The 24,505-nt window shown below is 48.4% G+C and overlaps 3 protein-coding genes and 1 non-coding gene across 4 annotated transcripts; 2 read left to right on the forward strand and 2 right to left on the reverse strand.

The window, feature by feature from the left end:
- Positions 1 to 7,726: 7,726 nt before the first annotated feature.
- JR316_0009589 (uncharacterized protein) lies at positions 7,727 to 8,007 on the forward strand (the record flags this gene model as incomplete). Its single annotated transcript, XM_047895286.1, has 1 exon — positions 7,727 to 8,007. A coding segment is annotated over one exon (281 nt), but the record flags the coding sequence as incomplete, so codon positions are not given.
- Positions 8,008 to 12,523: 4,516 nt separating this feature from the next.
- JR316_0009590 (uncharacterized protein) lies at positions 12,524 to 13,062 on the forward strand (the record flags this gene model as incomplete). Its single annotated transcript, XM_047895287.1, has 1 exon — positions 12,524 to 13,062. A coding segment is annotated over one exon (539 nt), but the record flags the coding sequence as incomplete, so codon positions are not given.
- A 7,985-nt stretch (positions 13,063 to 21,047) lies between these two features.
- On the reverse strand, positions 21,048 to 22,867 carry JR316_0009591 (NADP-dependent alcohol dehydrogenase 6; the record flags this gene model as incomplete). The annotated part of the gene is made up of 12 exons (XM_047895288.1): positions 21,048 to 21,066; positions 21,134 to 21,200; positions 21,255 to 21,334; positions 21,396 to 21,553; positions 21,604 to 21,696; positions 21,746 to 21,821; positions 21,977 to 22,131; positions 22,192 to 22,234; positions 22,424 to 22,515; positions 22,565 to 22,603; positions 22,662 to 22,776; positions 22,836 to 22,867. 12 exons carry the CDS (start codon positions 22,865 to 22,867, stop codon positions 21,048 to 21,050), a joined length of 969 nt encoding a protein of 322 aa, XP_047745007.1.
- A 798-nt stretch (positions 22,868 to 23,665) lies between these two features.
- On the reverse strand, positions 23,666 to 23,764 carry JR316_0009592. The gene has a single exon. It is a non-coding gene; the product is annotated as a tRNA-Lys (tRNA).
- Positions 23,765 to 24,505: the final 741 nt, after the last annotated feature.

A 24,505-nucleotide genomic window follows, 5' to 3' on the forward strand; every position in this document is an offset into this window, starting at 1 on the left:
CCATCTCTTTCATCTTTCTATCTAAACTCTATTTGTGCCAGGCATTCGGTATATGTCTGTCATTTCGAGGTTGGTCGTAGTCTCCTTGACGTTGATGATCCATACCTTTTGCAACGCAGACTTTACCACGTATTCGCACGAAGAGATTCTCAGAGTACTTTACCCTCGTTTCTACGGAACCTGTATATTTGGTCGATAGGCGGTCCGGACACAGCTTGGTGGTAGTTGACGTTAGTGTCTCCTTCCATTGCCATGGTGGGCCGCCGGGATCTCAGGCACTGACTTTGCGATACTTACCTACCTTCTTTAGTATGACCCTGAGCTGCTTGAAAGCCAAACCATTTATCAAGGGACCATTGTCCTTCAAACACAACGGATGAAACGGTATTCTGTTTCTACGACTTCCCTGGTACCAGAGAGCGATACGTTGTGTAATTTTCTCATCTGTTATATATCCAGAGTTTATATGCAGATTTCCGGCCGTCATTCTGAGGCGATTTCATGGGAGGGAATAAGAAAGAAAATGCACTGAATAGGAAAGCAATAATCTAGCAAGAATAGATTATGCGGGTCCGACCGTAACGCTCAAGCCTTTGGGAAAGAGAAAACTCTCACTGACAAGGCTTCTCATCCATATTCTGGAATTCTTTCATCTTTCTATTCCAATTGTTTTCATTCCTTTCATATGCTTTCTCTCCACCACGATATGCATTCTTATGTCATTTATGCTTTCTTCTTATTCCTATGGCGTCAAGGTTATTGATAAGATGGTGTGGACTTGGTGCTGTAGCCGAAGATGACTATACTTTGCATTCTTTGTTGGTGATTAACAACAGGCGTGGCTTTCGCCTTCGGATATTCGTTGTAGCAGAAAACCACAGCAGAGCAAACCAGCCTTCGCGCCTTCTCGGCTCACCCTAAAATAAAGAGCATCCTCCGGACCAGGTCACCCGAAAGAAAAGCGTACACATAGTAATTCGCTCGAAGGTCGAACTCAAGATCGGTTTCTCCGTCCATTCGTCCGCTGCTGGCAGTCCGCTAATTGGCCTTTTTATAGGTGTTGTCAAATCTGCATTTTTACAGGACTAGGCCGAGGCGCTCACTATCTTTGTGTACCTGCACAGCACATGTATGGACTGGCTTCGCTCATCTTTGCGTGCTCAAGCGCTGACGTGTCGGTTTATGCTACGCTGGCTAAAATGCATCTTGATGCTGTGGCAATGTTCCTATTCTCGCGGAACTCGGGTGTGTCAGTGATATCGCTACTCTCGCTTTCTAGCAGTTTTGCGGACAGCGATAATGGCTGGTATTATTAAATCGACCCGTATCCCGTTTTTGCGCTGTTGAGAGTGCGCATTGTATAACTTTCTCACCATACCCTTTCGAAAGCGTAGTATTAATAGCGTGCAGTAGGTGAGACGGTCAGACCGGCAAGTCGGGAAAGGCACCTAACACCTAAGTACTGTACTTCGGAACTGCTGCTTATGCTCAATCGCGCAGCGCTGGCGCTGGAATTGGATGCACTGTGCATGCATAACGCATATCTGACGTGAGCTATCCCATCCCGAATCTGTCGGGTCGGTTCCCTATGCTACCGTCCATGGTTAATCTCTGAGCACCCTTGACATTTTCTCTCTGGTTGGCGTATTTGCCAGTGACAGGTATATCGGAGGGCACAGCCAACGAGAGACTTCGCAGCGTACATCCTGGACCGCTCACCAGTCAAATAACCTTTGGTCGAGCTGACTACTACGACATACAATACCATGGCCATTGCCATTGAATTGTATTATACAGCGCTGCCATTTCTGTGAAGCCTTAGGCTACAGACGGTGTTACGGGGATACGGAGTCGGTAAATGCTCAGAATGGATTGATGGGGGAGTCAATACAACCGTCTTGTGTCGCTAATTTGCCGAAGCGTGCCATTTGCGTGTTGTGCTCATGGTTTCAATTGAGAGAAAAGAAAAACTGTGGCGTAACGTTTCTTGGCACCCTATATTAGGCACGCGGTGTACGTTAGCTCTTACGTTTTGGACGTTGACCCGGGATTGTGGAGGGGAGGCGCAGACAGCCAATCATTTCGTATCGGTATGTGACATAGAGTTTTGCTCGTATGTTGCGTAGTGTAGAGTAGCGTACCTTACTTCCAGCGTCTCCATGGTAGAACTAGAATGTGAATTTAAACGCACTTTTATTGAATTCAGATGTAAACCCGCACGGGCGATTCCGAACATCAGAGTCCCTCTGGTCCTGGAGTCGGCCGTGCATAGGCACCACAGAGTTTCTTTCTACATGGGGCATGTGCTTACCACACAACCCAACCAACTTGGTTGGTGCATCAAGGTCCGCACGACGGCATAGGGCAGATTCAGACTATGCCGGCATCTGTATTATTCAAGTTCTTTCTTTCCTGGAACCTTTCAATTGCAAGGCGAAGAAGCTGTCAGTCGTTCAAGCTTCAAAGCACTGATATACATTACATTACACTACAGTAATGATTGATCAGTAATCAGGAATCAATGATCATGCATATGGACTGTATTTGTGATATACCCACTCCGCGTTCTATTTCCTACGTGCGGGCCTGTGGCCGTCCGGGGCGATTCGCGAATGCCAGTACTAGTGCGTGCGCAACGCGGTGTTTGTCAACGGCATTGGCAGGCGGCATCATGCGGCGGGGGCACAAGCGAGCAAAAGTGCATCATAGATGATGTATGCACACACCGGCCATTTTCAGAGCGGGTGTTGGCCATGGGTAACGGGGACCCCCTTGCGATGAACCAGCCAGAGCCAGAACCGCTCTCACACGTACCCATCAGAGGCAGAAATGATACATTGATAGATGTATACAATACAAACGTAGGCCCGTCATGCATCATTGATTCATCGGTAACTTGATTTTTTTGGTGGATAAGATTCAAGGTGGGGAGCGAGCCGATGCCACTGGCACTGGCACCCACGGCAGGGCGCCACATCCGACTCGGAGTTGAGATCAAAAGTTGTGGTTATACTTAGTTAGTTATACTTATGAGGGTTGGTTGGGCAGTGGGACTTGGGTGACTGGAGAAGAACGATGGGCGTGTGCGAGGCGTGAGCTCAAGCTCAGTCTAACCTGAGTCAGATCCATGTGTTGTGTGAGTTCTAGTTTTAACTTTAACCACTATCCGCCGTGATTGAGCGTCTAGGGCATTGAATTCAATATGGTTATCGGGTTATAGACCAGAAATATATCACTTCGCTTCGCTTCGTGCGAGCGAGCGAGCGAGTAGGCAGATAGTTAATCATTAGATTTAATTACACTGTTACAGAGCGTTCAGACGTTTTACTATTTACCTAGCCGGAATCAGGCTAGCTTGCTTCGTTCCTTGATTGGTTCACGAATTATGCACTATTCACTAGCACGGTCGTTGGACAACCGCGAAGGTGAAGCGCAGGGAGAAAAAAAAAGGGCAGATGGGTTTCAAGTTGTTAATTCTTTCTTACGCTTTAAATATCGACTCGGACGGTGTAAAGCCAAAGCCAAAGCCAGACCCGATCTCCCTCGAATCTAATCTAATCTGATCTTTTGCTTTGCAAGTTGCAATACATTTTGCACACCTTTTTTTTTTTTTTTTTTTCTTTTTCTTTTTCTTCTTTTGGTGCTGGGTGCGGGGAGTGAGAGATACTTTAATTGACGGTGCACTTGCAGCAGCGGTACCTCGCGATCTCCGACTCCGAGCGTCGAGCTTCGAGCTTCGAGCTGCGAGCTTCCTAGAAATGCTGATCTGATCAGCTTGAGGCTTGAAGGCTCGAAGGCTCGAAGGCGACAGCGACACGCTCACGCTTCCATTCCTTGTCGGAACAAGTGTGCAGATCAGCTGTCAAAATTTTTCTTTTGAAGCGAGAGGGAGAGGCCGAGAGTTTGGGTTTGGGGTCTATCTGGTGGCTTGAGGGTTCGAGGGTGCGTTCGGGACTTTGAGTTCAGGTGTTTGGGAATTTAATGAGGTCTAGGTGCGTGTGGGAGGGTGTGATCATTACAGTCGATGCTATGTCGATCGTTGATTAATGATACTGCAAGAAATGGGGATGGAGATGAGGGTTATGAGGGTGAGGGTGAGGGTGAGATGACAGTCAATTTAAATTAATGCAAGTTGAGTCCAATGCTCGATAAATGATCGACAATGATCTGCCTCTGCCTCTGCCTCTGCCTCTGCTTCATTGTGCACATCTAACAGTTTTAAGATAGTATACTAATCACGCTACGTCACCTCACAGTCCATGAATAAGTTAGTTTAATTTCATTTAAGTTGAGCTTGAACGTTGAACGTTTGAACTTTTGAAGAATTAGACTTGAAGAAAAAGTTAAAAAGTCATCAAATGGAATTCATCCCCCCCAAATTCAAAGTATGCCACTGATCAACAAAAAAAAGGTTACTTACTGTGTTGCTTTGCTTTGCTTTTACTCTACTCTACTATACTATACTCTGCTCTGCTCGGGACGTCTACGCGTCCGAGGTAACAGTTCTGTATACATTGCGTTGCGTTGCGTTGTGTCGGGGGTAGACTGGACCGAGGGTCCATTCGTTCGTCTGTTTGTTCAACGACTCGGTCGGATATTGTCCTTCCAATTCGTTCAGTCCCCTTTCAGCGCGCGTGCTGGAGCTGGAGCTGGAGCTGCTACCCCCGGCCCTTCTGGAAATGTTACAGAATTTACGAAGTGGATATTTGGATATTAAAATGTTAAAATCTTAACGCCGGGGCTTCAATGTTCCTTCCCCTTTCCCTCTTCCCCCTTCCCATTATGCCCCTTGCTCACTCCCGGTAGAGCTTACATGCATGGACTCACTGGAAAACGACATCGTTTGATAGGTGATAGGATAAGTAAGCTAATAAGTAAGCTAATAAATGAGGATAGGATAGGTAGGATGGGATAGGTGATAGAATGGGATAGGGATACTCAGTAAATCCCCGAATGGGAAAACGGGTGTTATAATTTGAATTCGAATGTGAGCAGTAAGGTCGTTTTCTTGTTAGCAGTCGCGATGAGCTCTGTGCTATACTCTATGTGCTATGTGCTATATTCTACTTACACGCAGGCGCAGGCGTAGGGGAAGGCCCGGTGATGCTGGTGCTGGTGCTAATACCGATGGTAATATCAATATCAATATCGATTGTAATATCGATGCTGAATGATGATGCTCATCATGGTAGGGTGAGAGGGGAGTCTAGACCTCTGGCACGCGCTTGATATATCGTATATCGTATATCGTATATGCTATATCGCGCATTGGATGTGGATGTGGATGTGGACGGGGATGGGGACAGGCGGTGATAGATATAACTATTGCTGAAGCGGAGCGGGAGCGTGAATGGGAGCGTGAATAGGATGGGAAAGCAGCAAGCTTTGATTGCTGCACGCTGAGCGCTGCGCCCCTCAGGTAAGAAAGAAACGAACAAACGAACGAACGAACGAACTTCAACCAACGAATGAATCATCCGAGACACAGAGAGAGAGTCATGGGCACGCGCAGTTAATACGCGGGCAGGGGCGGCGCTGGTGGATATTTGCGACTCGCGACTCACCATGCGACTCGGGACGCGACTCACGACTCGTGCATGACGCGACGCGAGGAGATTGTCTGTGCGTCAAGTTCGAGTGTCATGCGTTCGAGCGAAAGAGGGCATGGACACTATCAGATATCGAGGATAGTGAACACAGCCGCGGCTCGAGTTCGAGCTCGAGGATGGAAAGATGGGTGCCAGTTGGAAGAGGGTGATAGGCGCCAGCCAGAGTGAGAGCGAGAGCGAGAGCGAGAGTGAGGGTGAGGGTGAAAGTGAAAGTGAAAGTGAGAGCGAGAGTGAGAGTGAGGGTGAGGGTGAGGGTGAGGGTGAGGGTGAGGGTGAGGGTGAGGGTGAGGGTGAATGTGAAAGTGAGAGCGAGAGTGAAAGGGAAATCGAAATCGAAAGCGAGAGTGAAAGTGAAAGCGAGAATGCCAGTGACGCAAGCGACACGCGCAGGCTTCGACATTCGAACGCGTCGCGGTGAAGCTGAAGCTGAAGGCGAGCGCAGACGCTATCATATCGCATTTGCATTTGCATTTGCATTTGATGTGTATGCGTATGCGTATTCGTATGTGTATGTGTATGCCTATGAGAACGCGTATGCGTATCGTATCGCATGCATATACGTGTCCCATCCTATCCTAGCCTATCCTATCGCATGTGTATGCCTATGCCTATGCGAACGCGAACGCGTAGGCGTCGCGTATGCCTGTACAGTGCGTGTACGCATATACGCACAAAAGTTCAAAAATAAAATCAAAAATAATCAAAACCGAATGACGAATGTCGAACGACGAACGAGATCGCGGACCCCGATCGCGATGGTCGGGGTACACGCACGTACCGTCCGGATATAGGCACAAGGTCCCTCCAGCGAATGAACCGGTTCGACTTTCGTTCGCCCACATCGTCCAGTGTAGCCCAGATTTGAGATTCGAGTGAGATTTCGTCTTCCCCTCTTCCCCGTTCCCCGTTCCTGTTCCCCGCATGTGGATGGGACCCCCCTTTCCCCTTTCTTTTCCCTTCCGGCTTGACCACTGGGACCCCGGAACTGGTACCCCTGTTGGTTGGGGAAGCTGGGAAGGGAAGGGAAGCAGGGAAAGGGGAGAAGGAGGGGAAGAAGGAGGGGAGAGGGGTGGTTTGAGATGAGATTGGAGATGATTTTGGAATTTTGCTCAGATGAAGTTGACGATGTCGTTGGGGTATTAGACTGGTATTAGTATTAGTATTAGTATTGTTTGTGTGGTTTGTGGTTTGGGTGTGGGTTGATTAGCTGGCTGGGTCGGTTGGGTTGGTTGGGTGACCGGTTTGGTATATACGTATATGTATATTCGTATATGGAAGTAGAAGTGGAAGGTATAAGTAATAGATGGAAGCGGTTGTCGGCCGGGGTTTCGGTTTCCCTTTTTTTACCTGTTCGTCTGGTCCTTGTCATCGTTCGTGTCATTGTCATCGTTCTTCGTTCATTGGTCATTGGTGCTCGTTCCTTGGTGCTGTCCGTGTTCTTCGTCGTTCGTCAGCGAGATAGTGTCCTCCTCGAACGCAACGCGAGCGTGGCCTGCGATAGCTGATACGATACGATATCCGGTACCGCGCAGATATTGATTGAATTTGCGTGCTTTTCTCCCCCTCTCTCCTCTTCGCTTTCACCATTCCACACCGCATTCCATAACTCGCATCCGCACCCGGATTCCATCGCCCACATTCCACATTCCGTATCCGGATTCGGCATTACATATTCGATTCGATTCGACCCGCATCGCCTCCTGTCGTCGGTGGCCCCTGCGCGATCATCGCACACACCCACACACGCACGCACGCACGAACGGTCAAGCTATCCGGCGGCTACGCGGTTGTATCTCGTCTGCATCTACGTCCACACCACGTCTGCGTCTACATCCACGACCACATCCACTCGACCCGACTCGATATTGCATAGCACAGTCCAGTCGTACCGCAACCACAGCACACTTCATTTCACTTTTTGAATCTTTGACATAACCCACCATAACGCTCAACACTCAACACAACACTCGACGTACCACACTCAGTACTCAACCCACAACCCACACAATCAACCCACACACTCAACACGTAACACACACCTCTCATATTCTCAACCCTCAACCCACAACCCTCAACCCACACACGTAACACCCACACCCAACGAATTCACATTCACAATGTCCTTCTTCGCAAACTCGTACAAACCCTCGACAATCCGCCAAGAAGGGTTCTCACCTACACCCGTATCTGAGATGGGCGTAGGGAGCCCTGGTGCCGGTTCCGGGTCTGTTTCCGGGTCTGGTGCGGGGGAGAGTGAAAGTGTAGGCGCGGGAGGAGGAGGAGGTGCAGGAGGTGCAGGAGCGGGAGGAGCGGGGACAGGGACAGGGGGAGGAGGAGGAGGAGGGGATGGGTTCGATGATATCTTTGGGATGCCTGCGCATACGTATTTGGGAGAGGGGTGCGTGTTTTTTTTTTTTCGTTTTTTTGGGTGTTTTTTCCGTGTTTTTTTTTTTCGGATTTACGACTGTTTTTTTCGTTTTTATCGATTTTGTGGGCGTTTCGCTGGGTGTTTTTTTCCTGTTATTCTTTCTGTCTTTTTTCTGTGATATATGACGTGATATTGAGACTCCTCCCTCTCTTTTTTTTTCCGGCTTTGGCTTTGGCTTTACCTTCCTTGAATTCGGATTCGATTTGGATCGTCCGCTCCGCTGTGCTGCGTTATCGATTCGGCCGCCATTATTCGACTACGACTACGATACGCATCAAAACCACGCAACGCAACCATCATCCGAACATGACATGACATGTCAATCTACGCGATCTATGCCATTTCGTGCCGTGGTATATGCTATATATTCCCCCCTTCTTCCCGTTCTTCGCATTTCTGCTCTGTGCGATCATCGATCCTTGGGTTTTTTCCCCGCCCCCACAATCAATACCCCGCCCCCGCACTGCATCCATTCATCTACCCCGCATCGCATCCGGTGCCGCGTCCGCGTCCGCGCATGCGCATGTGTGTAACGGTGTGACACATCAGCCGCAAGTTCTCATCGGACCACCACAGCAATCATAACCACCATAACACACACACAAACCACACCAATCACAACCACAACTCCCACCACAACTCCCACCACACAAATCATAACTCCCACCACGGCCATAACACCCACCACGGACAAGGGCACGGACAAGGGCATCACAGCGCACCGATGGACTTTGACGAGCTCGCTTCGTTAATGGGCGATCGATCGCCTCCTCCTCATTCTCATGCACCGCATTCTCATTCCCATTCCCACTCTCATTCTGGTACGTCGGCGTCGCTTGGGTCGACGTCGTCGCATTTCGGGGATGATGTTGGAGTGGGGAGTTTGGGCGCTACGAATGGCGGAGGTGGGAATGGAGGAGCGGGAGGGACAGGGGGAGGAGGAGGGACAGGGAAGTATGGAGCGGGTACGACGCATAATATATTCGATATTTCCGCGCCCCACTCGCATCATAGTGGCCATAGCCATAGCCATGGTGGAATAGGTGTGGGAGGGGGACAGTACCAGTTCAACTCGACGCTTCCGGCGCTTAACTCGTCGATGCGGTATGAGCCGCTTGATCATCCCCATTCTAGCGCGAGTGGGAGTGGAAGTGCGAGTGCGAGTGCAGGAGGAGGGGGAGGCGGGAGCAGGCATACGCCGTCGCCTATTTCTATGCACGGCATGGGGATGGGGATGGGAATGGGTGGGATGAATATGGGCATGGGGTTAGGCGGTGCGATGGGCATGGGCATGGGGTTGGGCGGTGCGATGGGCTTGGGTGGGATGAACGTTGGAGTTGGAGTTGGATCGCCTAGTTTGGGCGCTGCTGAAGTGACGAATGGTGCTGCGGGGAGTGGCATGGGTACGGGGGGGACGGGGACGGGGACGGGGGGCAATGGAGGGAGTAAGAGGACACCGAGTGTGGGCGGTGCAAGTTCGCGATCGCGCTCGAGGCCGCCTCATCCGCATTCGCATTCCTCGTCGTCTGCTGCTGCTTCCTCCGCCTCCAATGCATCTTCTTCTGCTAACACGTCCACATCAAACACCACATCAACGTCGTCTACTTCCACCTCGTCAAACGCAACCGCGACGACTTCGACTTCGACATCGACGACGACGACGCAGAAAGACACCTCCATAGGCCCAGCTAGGACAACCCGCACGAGGAGGAACAATAGCGTGAGCAGCACGAGTCCGCCGCCTTTTGGACATTCGCATTCGCATCATTCGCATCATCCCCACCACTCTCATCATTCTCATCATGGGCACTCGCATTCGCATCATGGTGGTGGGAGACCGCATGCTATTGTTATTCCGGGGTCTGCTAGAGGTGGTGCGGGAGGAGGGGGTGGAGGGAATGGGGCAGGGGGAAATGGGGGAGGAGGAGGGAGTGGGTGGTTTGTTGGTGGGAGTTCGTGAGTGTTTTTTTTTCTTTGTGTTTTTTCGGAGTGTTTTGGTTTTTGGAGGTTTTGTGTGTGTGTTTTTTTTTTTTTTTTTTTTGGGGGGGGGGGGATTAATTTTTGGTTTGGATTTGTTTTGGAGGGGTTCGGTGGTTGGGTGGTTTTGAGGGTTTTGGGTGGTATTGATGGTGGGTTTTGCGTTTTGGGTGGTTTGCGTTTTGGGTGGTTTGCGTTTTGGGTGGTTTTTGGATTGGTTTTGGAGGGGGGTCGGGTTTCTGGGTTGGGGGTTGGGGTTTTTGGGTGGGCTGGGTGATTTTTTTGGGTTGGGTTTTTTTTGGTTGTTTTGGGGGGTAGCTAAAGGGATGGACTTTTTGTTACCCGGGTTGGCGTTGGCGTTGGCGGTGCTCAGTATGAGGTTTTGGTTCGCGTTCGCATTCGCATCGTCGTGATGCTGGGTGGTGGAGATCTAATCTTGCTTGGTTATCTTATCTTATCTCTAAGCTTGATGGGTTGATGATGGCTGGTACCCCTATCTCCCTCCCTCCCTATCTCTCTCTTTCGTTTCTTTGTTTTTTTTTTTTTTTTCTTTTCATTCCACTATCATATTCATGAGTTGGTTTATGCGTTGTTGGTGTTCGCTTTTGTGGTCGGGGTGCTCAACGCGAGATTTGTTCGTATCGTCTGATGGAGATCTTACGCTTGGGTTATCTTATCTCTCTCACCCTTGACCCCTATCTCTCTCTCTTTCTTTTCTTTTTTTTACTTTCGATTTTTTTTCTCAGCTCCCCTATCATCTTCACTATATCGTTTTCGAGAACAAAACTCAAAACTAACCTCTTTTCTTCACCTCATTTTTTACGTATAGCGCATCGGAGTACTCGCTGCCTACACCGTCCGACACCCATCCGATCCCGCACCTCTCGCATTCTCCGCATTCGCATTCACACTCGCACTCGCATTCGAGCGGGTACACGCCATTCGGGCTCAGCCCGCCGTCGTCCTCTCTAGGCGACACCATCTCGAATGGTAACAGCACCTCCAACTCCTCGCACTCGAACGGGAACGGCAACTCGAATGGAAATGGAAGTGGGCTGAGTCTGCCCCCGGTGTCGACTCTACACTCGCCCATCCTCGGCGGACATGGGCATGGGCATCAGTATGGTATGCACTCGCCGTCGTCGCACCATGGACATGGACATGGGCATAGTCATTCGTTGTCGATGGGTATGAGCAAGCCGATGGATTTCGCGCTTCAGTCGCCTTCTTTACACGGCCACGGGCACGGCTCGCACCATCACTCGCACTCGCACTCGCACTCGCACTCGCTTTCGCACTCGATACCGAAGAGTCCGTTAGACTACGGGCTCGGCGCGTATGCCCAATCACCCAGCAACGGCGGAGGAAATGGGAGTGCAAGTGGGAATGGGAACGGCGCGTCGGGCGCAGGCGCAGGCGCGTACGGGCTGAGTATGACGCCTCCGAGCGCGATGCTTGCCTCGCCGCTCATGGGCGCGCTCGGGCCGCTCGGCTCCGGGATGGGGATGGGCTCGATGGGTATGCCGTCTAGTCTTGGCTCGAGCGGTGCGGGTGGGATGGGGATGATGACTATGGGCCGGATTTCAGGGACCGGTGGTGGGAATAATAGTAATAATGGGAATGGGAATGGGAATGGTGGGAGTGGGGGTGCGAGTGCGACGGGGTTGGGTGCGACGCCGCTTTCGCCTGCTTCGTTGCCTTCTGCTGGGTTGAGCGGTCTCGGTCTCGGGCTTGGAGTCGGAGTTGGAGTTGGAGTCGGGTCTGCGGGTATGACAGCTACGAGTCCAACAGCTACATCACCCATCTCACCCTCATCCACCCCTTCCGCCGCCGCGCTAGGTTCCTCCGCCGCAGGAGCAGGAGCAGGAGCAGGAGGGGCATCGGCGGTGGACAAACAGTCGTTACTTGCGAATGAGAAGAGGCGCAGGCGGAGGGAGAGCCATAATGCTGTTGAGAGGCGCCGGAGGGATAATATTAATGAGAAGATTAGTGAGCTTGCGACGTTGATTCCGGAGTGTATGTTGGATGGGTCTGTGTCGGGGGGTGGTGGGGGTGGGGCGGGTGAGTGTTTTTTTCTTTGATTTTTGATTTTTGATTTTTGTTTTTTTTTGGGGGGGGGGTTCTTTTCTTTTTTCTGACGGCTAGCTAACAAACACACTTTTTACGCTTTTTTTTACGCTTTACATCTACCAGGCTCGCCATCCGCACATGCCGCCTCGCCAAGTGGGCTTCTGGACCCTTCGGATCCGCTCCTCCCTCTCCCACTACAATCCCAATCGTCGTCTGATAAGAAGGACAAGGATAAGGATGGTGTGGTGGGGATTAAAGAGGAGAATGGAGGGACGACGCCTACGGGTGCTGGAGGAGCGGGAGGAGCAGGGGGACAGGAGGAGGGAGGGGTTGTTAAAGCGAATAAGGGGATGATTTTGAGGAAGAGTGTTGAGTATATTAGGTGGGTTTTTGTTTGCGTTTTTCTTTTTTTTGCTGAGCTGAGGTGTTTGTGGTGTAGATATCTTCAGCAGCTCGTTACGGCGCAGGGCGCGCGCAACCGCGAGCTCGAGCAGGAGCTCAAGTCGTATCGCGGCGCTAACGCCAACTCCAGCTCAAACTCAAACTCCGCCTCCAACGTCAACGCCAACGCCAACGGCAGCCCATCAGATTCCTCCTCTGAACAAAACCAAAACTCGAGTAACGCGGGCGGAAAACTGTCGATGCGTAAACATCGGCTGGCGAGTCATGCGGAGGAGGAAGATGAGGATGAGGAGATGATGCTGCATGATGAGTATCAGGGTAACTCGGAGTCTGCTTCTGGCTCCAGTGCTTCCAACGCCAACAACTCCAACTCCAACTCCAACTCCAATGCTAATACCAATTCCAAATCTACCTCCAACGGCACCGGCAACGGGAAAGGAAACACCAAGAAATCGTTCCGTTCCGGTGCTAGACTGCCTAGTATGCCCGAAGGAGGAGAAGGTGAAGGTGAAGGCGACGACGCTGATGAAGATGGAGATGGCGAAGATGGGTTCATGGATATGGGGATGGGGATGGGTATGAACATGAACATGAACATGGGGATGGGGATGAATATGGGGATGGGTATGGGCATGGGCATGGGGATGAATATGAATATGATGGGGATGGGGATGGGTATGAATGGGATGAATGGGATGAATATGGGATTTGGGGATATGATGGGGCTTGATATGCAGGACCAGGACCAGGACCAGGATCAGGGGCATGACCAGGGACGCAGAGGCAGAGGCGGTGAGGGCGAGGGTGGGGACGGCGACGATGGAGGCACGGGTATGGACGTCGACGTCGACGACGATGATGGTGGTGGTGGTGGTGGTAGTGGTGGTGGTGGTGGTGACCACGATCACGCTACGCGCGACGGGCCGCTAGCTTTAGGTTCGTCCAAGGAACGTGGTCGGACGTCGACGAGGGGTGCTGGGAGCGGGCGGCGGGGCGGTAATGCTGAGAATGTGCATGGCAATAGCAAGGGCGGTGTGGGTGTGGTTACGGTGAATGGGACCAAGTTGAAAGAGGAGACGAGGGATGATGATGAGGCGCTGTTTGGCGGGTTGAGTATGCAGACGTGAGCGCCTCGCGTGTGTCGGGGGGTTGGTTCTTTTCAAATTCGAAGACATCGACCCCGCTTTACACTACCCACCTACGACTGCCACAACAACAGCGACGATATCGATGTTTTGCCAAAGTCGACGAGAATCGCTGAACAAAAATAACAACTGTTAAAATGTAACCCTTGCCCAAGCCCTCTCTCTTCTACCTCCAGCCCTCCTCCATGCAGCAAATAAAATCAAAAGCAACGAGATGCAGAATATGGATACGACACTTTACGATGTGATGAAACCCCGCTCTTCTCTGTTTCATGGAGATACCATACTATACCTTGCGCATACCAACTTTTACCCTACCCACGCCGTCCTCGTTCATATTCATACCCCATGCTACCAAATACCAATACCTACTGCCTGTGGATTTGTACGGCCGCGGTCGCCACACTCTCTCCTCTTTCGCGGTGGCAAAAGTTGCTTTTTCCCCCCTGTTTGTTTGTTTGTTTGTTGTTCAATATTTCTCTTTCTTTTCCTTGAGTCTGTGTCTTTTTTTTTCCAAAATGTCTTGTCAAGTTTTTTAACCGGGTTGCTGCTCCCAGCACCAACCTGCCGCATAGTTTTTTTTTGATATTGCGATCCTTCTCTTTCTCTTTTATTTTTTGTATTTACTAGTCAAGCCTCGTTTCGTTTTTTCTTTTTTTTTTCTATCCAAATTTCTTTATATCCCCATATCCCACGTCCCACAATCCATCTTCAACGCGACGCAACCAAAATTCACCCTGGCGTCCTGATAGAACGCAAAACAAACGCATCCGCTGCAAAAAGACAACTGTTTTCTTCATCGTCAATCGTCAATAACATATTTATACCTGCCCTTCACATATGGCCCACCACACATCCTAGCCAGCCGCCCTATCAAACGAAATATTGGCTCTTCAACCAACCATCATCATCATCGATTGTCGTTTCTTCGTTCTACTTTGTTTATTTTCATGATCATCTTTTTTTTTGTTTTTACCCCCTTCTCCCTGTTTCCTCCCGAAAATGCGCAAACGTCGAAGTATATCCTGATCGTATACTTCCCTCTACTTTGCTACCCCAGAGTACTCAAGCTCCCAAACGACGCAATCTGCCAGCATTCGTCTTTTCCTTTTCCTTTTTGTATATATGTATGTATGTAAAAATTGCTGTATGTACCGTAGTAAATGAAAGTCAGCACTCTCATTTTTGGTGCGTCGTGTCTTGTGATTTTAGTAGGTCTCCTAGCAGGTGGCTTCCTCTCGAGGGCGTAAGCGACCGATGAAAGTGCGGAGCATTACCCCAAAGAAGGAGGGAGATAACTCCCAGCCGCGGCAAGGTAAGATGGACGTTGGGATACGGGCGTCGGGAAGTAAGCCCTTTTGAATACAACATGGTAATCTGCTAGTGGGTCATTAATGGCACGCTGTTGTAGAAAAAAAACACTGAGAGGCGAGTGATATAAATACTTCTATATACACACTTTCTAGAGGAATTTAGTTGGTTCTAATACAAACAAAAATGTAACATTATCGACGTGAGCATCGCATAGGAGCTTTCGAATGTAACAGCAAGGGACAATGTTTGGTACTTCCGGCTATCCATACTGATATGAATTTTGAGAGGTTGTCGGATTCTTGGATGTTTGGATTCAGCTCCCAGTTTGAAGTTGAATAATGACAATGAGATAGGATAGAAGCCTACTTTGCTTGATATGGGTAAACGGTTCACTTCCTTCTGTTTCTTGAACCTTTGATGTCCACCGTACAATCCGAGGCACAAGTCCAAAATGGATAAATGTACTGGGAAGCCTTGTTCGCGACACACCCATTATACAGTCATGGTACAATTGCTATAGCGTGTGTGTGCATCTAGGTACCTCCTCGGACTCGGACCAAGAGCTCTGAGCTCCCCTGAGCACATTAATACGAGTATAGCCCGTGGGACGCGTGCGTGCGCTCAATCAAATTGGTGAGTCCCACAGACTGTCAAAAATGCCCTGTCGATTACTTGTGATCTACTGATTGGTTGAGGGCAAGATACTACAGAGAAGGCGCTGTGAGCTAGGATGAGGCAGAGTGCGTCATGGTTGGGTGGATGGATGACGTTCGTTGAACATTAACCTGACGTCGATGGTTGAATGAATCAGTTTGAATGCAAGCCGATGAAATACAAGGTCAATGCCAGATATCACTACACAGAATATCGGGACACTGAGCCAGCGGCGTCAAAGACCCAATATTCAGGATTCAGCTAAAGCTAGAACGAGCCAAGACTACCTATTATGTAGAAAGGAAATGCAGCTACTGAAGGAACGGATCTGAGGAGGGGAGGGGCGGGGGTTGACAATGTCCGTGGTCAGCCTTCAAACTGTGGCACACGCATTAGACGTATGCAGTACGTGTATCTAGCTGGTGCTATCAATGATGTGAGTGCGAGCATGCCAAGCCTCGAGAGTAAAATTAAACGCTGGTTAACTAAGGGCAGGTCGTTCGTTCGGGACTCGGATCCATGACTAAGGTTCAGTTTGTGAGATTTGGGACTTGGTTTTGCGTGCGTTTTGTCACTTGCAATGATGCGGGGCGGCGTCTGAGTCATGGCGCTAATTTTAAATAACACGGATCTCCACTCCTCCTTGATGAACTGTGATGAAATCGATAACGAGGGGGTTCTCTCAAGTTCTGCTCTGCACACAAGATAATAAATTCTTTGGGGCACTTGGCTCGGAGATAACGAAAGTATAACGATCCAGTCCTTTCTACCGCTTCAATTAGTGCGAAAAGTGGTAAGATATAACAGACTAAATAGCAATGCTGACAATGAATGGCAGTACTTAAATTTGACGAGGCACACGCACACACTCCTAGAATGTAAGCTTGCACATGCTAGTGAGGCCAAGAAGACAAAACAACACCCCTCATCATGCTTCCAAAAAGCTCCAAGCTCCTATATACACGCAGACGGCACCGGAAACAGATATAAACTATTTCCCAACACCATTAGTCCATTGAAAACGGGGCTTGGGGTATTGCTCACTGCTACCATTATGCACCTTCCTCCTCCGGATTCTTTGGTTTAAAAAAAGATATCGCGTCACGGTCTGAAGAACCAAGGTCCGCACATATGGACATGTTATCTCCGAGCGCAAAGCCCGAATCGCGAAAGTGGCCACACAGGTTTTTCTATAATTAACCGCCCAAGTTTTTCACCAAGCCGAGGCTTGACATAGTAATAAGTTGCATCGTGATGTCCAAGCCCTATGATAATAGATTTACCCCAATCACCAGGCGTCTTTTTATGTCGTCCGAACAGAATCCTTGACCCACAGCGCCACTGTCCGTCCAAAAAACGGGATATGAAAGAAACTTTATCCAGTATCCAGATGTTTGAAGCCTTTTTGCTATTTTCTGCCAAATGGCATTCACCCACAGCCTCGTGCTTTGTGTAAAGGAAACACAGAAAAGAAATAGACGCACTATATTTAGCATTGTAGGAACAGGTCAACAAAGCATCTTTCACGAGCGATTTTCTCTTCCGTCTGATTTTCTCTTTTTCTCAAGAAAGTCACTCGTATGAGCTCGTATGTTTTTATTTTATTTCCAGAAATTACCGAGCATCTGCCGTGAGTCTATTGTGCTGAGACACGCCGCGGCTCAAGGGCAAGGCCAAGTAATTCTTTCCTTAAATACCCCACACATCCTCCCAGCAATCCAGTTATTGTTGCTTCCTGTACAGTGTAATTAACGTAGTGAAAGCTTGGCTTTACGCATCTTTTCCACCCAGACTGAACGGCGTCAGAGTTTGAGGCTCGTGTGTTTTCGTAAATGCCGTATGCTCTCGTATGCTGCATACCACATGCGGCCCCTGTGGGGAGTTCGTACAACAGCCGCTTCTGATAGAATCCCAAATTTGCAATGCAGATGGCTATATACAATCCAGGGCTGCTGAAATGCATGCACGAGTGTGGGATTAACGCCTCGTATAGTACGTCCTGAGCATATTTCTTCTCCACCCTCTCTGCGTCCGAGATTTTAGATGATCATAGCGATAAAGGATCTTCGACAACTGGCACCGAACAACGGCTCTCAAGTTCATGCCCACTAATAACGGTCTGCACGGCTCAGACATGGTGCACTCCGCGGTGCTTGCGTTTCAGACGAATACTTCTGGCCCTTTTGTCGTCACGCATCTATACGCGATTCGAACAACTCGAGCGAAAGTACTCAATCTGGATGGATGGTTTTTCTCTCTGTCAAGTACCCTGCATCGATTATCAAAACGAGTATGCAGTGTAGAACACGTGGAAGTGGAGAGCCGTCGATTTTGTAGTTGACGACGACCCAACTTGGCTGTTAGGTTTCCCAGAGGTCCCGCACGGAACCCTCAGCGCTTCCTGCAACGTCAATTTCACAGGCCGACATACCTCCATTTGACCAAGCTTGAAAGTCCTGGAACTTTGCATAATTAGATTGCAGCCCTTGCGCGGTTAACCTGAGAGTGGTACCAATACGGTACGGAGAAGGGTATGGTTCCATAAGGCCAGACACACATGTAAGTCGGTTCAATATCTTCTTCGTGGCGAAGGATAATTGGAAGGTGAACAAATAGACTCACGGGCTCGGTAATGACGATCCATTCATTCATTTCACTGTACGATTACTTAGCTTTCAAAGGCCTTCGCTGAGAGTGGAATGAGCTGGGCAGATGCCTTTTAGTTGAATCTACATCAGGCTGTCTGGAGCATGTCGGAGCGATAACCCAGTAAGAATAGCCACAAAGTCGGGATGAGAGCGGGCCTGAGCACACCCAAAGTTGCTCTATTCTGACAAGAATGTCTACTCAAGCTCCGGCCCGATTCAAATAGATTCAACAGGCTGAAGGCTACCAGACAAGTTGCCTCGCATTTCATCGGATCCATGGCTTACAGCTTGGGGCGAGGTCCAAAAGAGTAGACACGCAGAGCTGGCGAGAAGCAACAGTCAAGAGGAAAGACCAATCATAACACTTCAGAACGTCTTGGCGTCGTCTCTTCTTGACTATGAAAGAAATCGCGAAGTTGATATTGATGATATGGCCTCGGATGATGTAGAATTTTGAGGCGCTCGTTTTGATGGCTTTGAGACTGGATAGACTAAAGCAGTCCACAGTAGGTCCAATTTCTGCGGACATATCGGTCGGCCAAGTCAATGCCTGAGGGGGCATTTTCCTTCCCTAACGCAGTAAACCGTTGTTTTAGTCGGCCGACGCGGGCAAGAGGAAGAGCCGAATCAAGGTGGGTCGCCACACTCTATAGAGGAGCGATCAGTGGGAAAGGTTGCCAAATTACACGCTACGTTCAACGAATGTATACATGTTATTCTTAGTCTTTGCGTTGCGATGGTAGGGAGCATCCAAGGTACCAGCGGAGATGTGACGGTCCGGCTACGTTGGGCTAACAGCTGCTAACAGAAGAAGGAAGGTTGAAAAGGAGCCATTTGGTTGAGTGCAGACTAGGTTTAGATGGTGCCTTGGTCTGCATGGCCGGTTCGGGACATGCAGTCCATCACGGTGTCCCGGGTCCGACGTTGTACAAACGCATTCGAATCCGAGCCAAACCAACCGGGGTCGTGAGACTGAATCATTAGTTTGCTAAACTGACACCCAAAAAAGCAAGATGGTCCCGGTGTAACGGATTCCAAAACTTCTGCAGAGTTTCAAAAGATGAGCGAACGAGAGTGATGTTGAATATATTTTTCTTTTCTACCAACCCTGAAATGCATTTGATATCAGAGAGCATTCATGTGAAAAAAAGACTACCCCCTGCAAGAAGCCAATGGCTCACAAGTGCAATAGCCCAATTAGTAGCCTGGAATTTGTTTTTCACCAGAGGTCGAGTTGAACACCTGGGGATCTCGGACTGAGTCGTACTAGTTGAAAAAGTTGTAATCGCTGAATCAATCTGTAGTTTCCAAAGCGGTAAGGCCATCATCATGGACCATCGATGCTGACTGGGGTTGACGTACGTTCAAGACGAAGAAGTAAATCATGCCCAAGTTAAAAAAAGCTCAAAAGCGAAAACACAGTCGCGCACCCATACATACAATATTGGCAGGTTCCGCGAAGTTGATCCTTCGGTCTCGATAATTCATATTTCCACGAGGATAACGCGGAGAAGGCGCATCGGATTTTAGCTGTTTATGCCGCGAGGCTGGAAAAGAGAATGCAAGCGAGCGAGGGGGGCATCGATGGCGTTCCCGATGAAGAAACCCTGATCTTCGCGACAAACTTGGATGCGGGGTAATGTATTTATGGGACCGGTCCGGACATCTCTAAAAGTCTAAGAGAAGCCAGGAGGATTCGAGAAGCCTCTTATTGTATAGTCTTGTACTTGCGCACCTTGTGCTGCAAAAAAGGGCGACGTCAAAACATGGGGAAATGGAGTGACCATACGCTTGCGTCCTGCATCCGCTGCGTCGGCCTGTGTTAAGATGCCGACGGATTCTAGAGATATAAGAAAATAAAGGTGGCGGCGGTGTTACCTTATAATTGAAATGATTATTAAGGGACTTGATTCTCTTTTGGAGCCTTGGTGTCAAAAATAAGGTCGCAAGTGCCTCATAAGCAAATCCTTATGATACAAGAGCAGATACAACCTTGAAAAAAGAGCAGCAAACAATAAAGATATACTTGGAAGGTCTGCGTGTTTGTCGTTAAGCTAGCTATATCTTTTGCTGATTATATGTTAGACGCCAAACGAGGATGCGATTATAACAGAAGACCACCTCAGTATCCTAAGTGGGTCCCATAGCGGAAGAGATATGTAAGGCCCAGGAATATCTACGGATAAACATCAGCTTCCAGGGAACGTTCTTTGAGGGTTTAAATCACTATATGAACTCTGTATATCGTCATTGTCAGGATGAACGCTGTATTAGGAAGAACTAAGGTGGCACTTATCATGCGCGCGTAAACTCTATTGAAACGTAGCGTATTCTGATAGGAGGGTGGATAAAATAAGCACAGAACACTGTTAAGGCTCACAGCGGACTTCCCTGGCTGTACTACTCAGCAGTGCTTCGCTGTGCAACCAATCAAGACAATTCACCCGATAGTCCGTATCCGAACAGTGTCATCAAGGGGAGAAAGACGGTACTAACTCGCTATCAGTAGAAATGGGAAACATCGGATAGAAAGATAAGCAAGAGAGAGAGAAAATGGCATACACGGCTCGTGTGAGTTGATCTCCATATCCCGCGTCTTGCCCGCGGTGTCTTGAAACGATAGAAATTTCCAGATGCAAGAGCCATAGGCATCCTCGAGTCAAACCATAGAGATCGAACAAAGATATAACGTGGATTATTCCTAGATAGCCGGGTGAAGAAATGTAATTATACTGAATTATATTTACCGAATAGGTAAGCTATGGGGTATTTTGACTGTGGCTCTAGATAGAATCGACCTCTATTGATCAATATCTTGCCTGAAAAGTGTCAAGCAGGACTGTAAGCAAACAGCATTCATGGTAGTAGAGCTGAGCAGTAACTTACTTCAACACATAACGGTACCTTGGGAGGCCGTTCTTAACACCTTGGACAGCTTTTGCCGCTTCAGACACTAATCGCAGATATCAGCTTCGAAGCATATGGAGCAATGAGAAAAAGCACTTACTAGGGATAACATCAATCCAAGGTTTAATCCCTTTATCGCAAGCGAGCTGCAGCATCTCAACAGCCTCTTTCTTGCTGCCGCTATAGAGTTTCCGATGGAAAGCATGAGAGCAATGCGAAGCAAACAATGATCGAGACTTACAGCACGCTACCACCGTAGAGGCCACTCGAAAAGAGGGTGCCCTTGGACATGGCAGGAAGTTTATCGTCGGGGATGGCCACCATGATGAGCCGACCGCCGGGTACAAGGGTGCTCATTAATTCATCCAAAGCGATTCCAGAAACGACATCGGTAGTAACCTATCAGATAATCAGTGATGAAAGAAGAATCTAAAAGAAGAAAATATTACGATGATTATATCTAGAGTGCGCTTGTATGGGATCTCGAAACCGGTCTCGCCTGTAGCAACAAATTTGGTAGCACCAAGCTTTTTGGCATCGTCCTGAAGATATGTCAATAAAAAGTTCCTTCATGGAAAGGTTTTAGCGAACCTCCTTTCTTCTCGAATGCGAGAAAGCAATAACTTCATCGCATTCAAGAGCCTTCGCGAATTGAAGAGCGAAGTGACTTATTTTGTAACACCGTCAATATCACCTTCGCATTATTAGTTCAACCAACGACTTACCCCAATCCACCAATTCCAACGACACCCACCTTCTTACCAGGTCTTATGCACCTCGTCAACAGATAAGACAGAAGTTAATTAAAAATTTCGTGCTTACCCAGCTCCGTTCCTAACTAGTGGCGAGTAGACTGTGAGTCCTCCGCAGAACATAGGTGCAGCTTCCTCCAACTTAAGGCCGTCAGGGATAGGGAAAACGAATCGTTCATTGACGCGAATCCCGTTTGCATAACCTCCTTTGGCAATGGTCCCGCACTGTTAATTCGATTAGATACTGTATGTACGCCCGTACGCCACGCAACAAGAAACTTGTACCTCTGGGTACTTGCAGTTGTATGTGTAGACAACATCGGAGCAGCTGAAACGAAGAAATTTCATGGATGTTGGAGTACATGGAAAGGGAGAAAACGAGACGCACTACTGCTCGTTATCGGTTTTGCACATATTACATTTATTGCACGAGCATACGGCGGCACTGAAGATAGATAAAACGAATGTAGGGTGTATGCGCGTCAGATACTTCGAAGGACATTTATGAAACCCTTACCCTACACCAACGCGGTCACCAACTTTAATGGTCTTAACTTGAGGCCCAACTGAAACAACATGGCCAGCAATTTCATGACCAGGAACGACAGGCTATAAAGATCAGACGTCTATCAACAAAGTATATTAATGTACTGCTTACCAGAAGGGGAGTTCCCCATCCACCAGTGATGGTATGGATCTAATAAGAGGAAACAGTTGGATGATTGTATGTAAAGAAAGAAATTCAATGCACTCACATCAGTCCCACATACACCGCAGAACGCGATCTTGATATCGACATCGAAATCCCCCAACGGTTTAGGCTGGTATTCAATCAACTTGAAATCATACGATTTGCTCGTATCTTCGATGCTAGTTACATATATGCTATGCAGCGAGATCACAAATACAGGATGGGTTTATGTACTTACGCGTATCCTTTGAAAGTGACGTTGGCTGCCATGCTTTGGACAGGTATCAGGAGAAAGTGGTAAGTGGTAATTGGCACTCGTTGGGTTGCTCAAAAAATTTTCTTCTCGGTTTGTCATGCTCTATATGTCGTAATTCATATGCTGCTGGGTAAAAAATTGTCCAGAGATCGACGGAGAAGCGGGAGTAAGGAATTTCAATTTCCAAGAGGACGCGGATTCAAAAGATGCGAGGCGAATTGGCTAGTTGACCGCTGGCGCGAGGTTTGCCACCTTTTTCTACACATCAAAGTAAGACACAACCGTTATAGATATGCCCAAGTAAGTTGAGGCCTGAAGCTGAAGGCGTCTGTCGACTAATAGTCACGAAAGGGGTCAAAACAGAACTAAGCGGCTGGCTGAGCATTGTGCCTAACAATGGAAAGTAGCCACGTGCTATAGTACTTGCCGCCAATGCCGAGGTAATTGATCGACTCCAGTCTCCAGAGTCCAGCAACTTTTGCGAATGAGTTTAACCCAACGCTGAGCAAAAAATAATACGAAGATATGCAAACAATGGCGCGTATAGCTGCACTTCACAATGCACGGAACTTACCTTGTTTATTGTAAAGTTGAAAAGCCTTGGAACTAGTTAATTTTGTAAAAAAAATTGTATCATCGCACGACGCACATTGCATCCTCGATCGAGGTCTAAAAATAACCTCCTGGCGCTGAAGGTAAATTGTGATCGGCTACCCGACGGCATCTCAATCGGCAAGAAAAAAATTGGTTCCTGGTCCTACATGCATCAAATTCATGCTGGTCCTTGAAAATTGGTCCAAAACCAACACAGTAGCCCACCGCGAGGGTCGAACTCGCAGCCTTCAGATTACATTTGCCCCTTGTTTCCAGACATAAGAGTCTGACGCTCTATCCGATTGAGCTAGGCGGGCGGTAGCATTTGAGTTAATGTTACTAACACAAGGTTAGGACGAGCAATGCAAAAAACACGACTTCCCGAAAGTCAGCATTCTCTATAATTTGTGCTCCATGATGAATTATTACAGGTCGTGGTATAAAGCGTCAGCATCTTTTGGGTTCAGCATATCATAATATTCCTCCAACACCGCTTACTCAGAAATCAAACTATCTCCTCTCTTCTCTATAAGGGTATTCTAAATGACTAACTTTTGTCTCTTCATGCCAAGATGCTGATTTCATTATAATACGAATGGCTTCATTTTATCTGAAATTGGACCTGACCAGAGCCTCTCGAAGAAAACTGAATCTGTGGGGAGGACATGTATAAGTTAAAGGATCCTTATATAACTTGTTTTATACCGCTAATGTGACCCATCCTGTTTGCAGGATGGTTTGATATTGTCAGCAGAATAGTCATCAACAACTGGATCCGCCAACTCCGTTGAAAAACCGGAAGCTCCCCGTGGCCCATTTTAAGGCTTAGGAGGCGTGATTAATTCCTGGTATGCTATATGTTCACTACTAAACATGTTGATGTATTTGCTGACATATGCACGTCAGCTGGCCGTGTATAATGTTATACAATGAACAAGCCACAGGATATGAGTCGTGTTATCTATAAAATAAAAATAAATTAGAGAACTTTCAGCAATAACACAATGACTGCATGTCGGCTAATAGATAATTTGCTGGAGATATGAGCAGTCGAACCC

This window comes from Psilocybe cubensis, chromosome 9, assembly GCF_017499595.1.
Source record: "Psilocybe cubensis strain MGC-MH-2018 chromosome 9, whole genome shotgun sequence".
Classification (NCBI taxonomy): domain Eukaryota; kingdom Fungi; phylum Basidiomycota; class Agaricomycetes; order Agaricales; family Agrocybaceae; genus Psilocybe; species Psilocybe cubensis.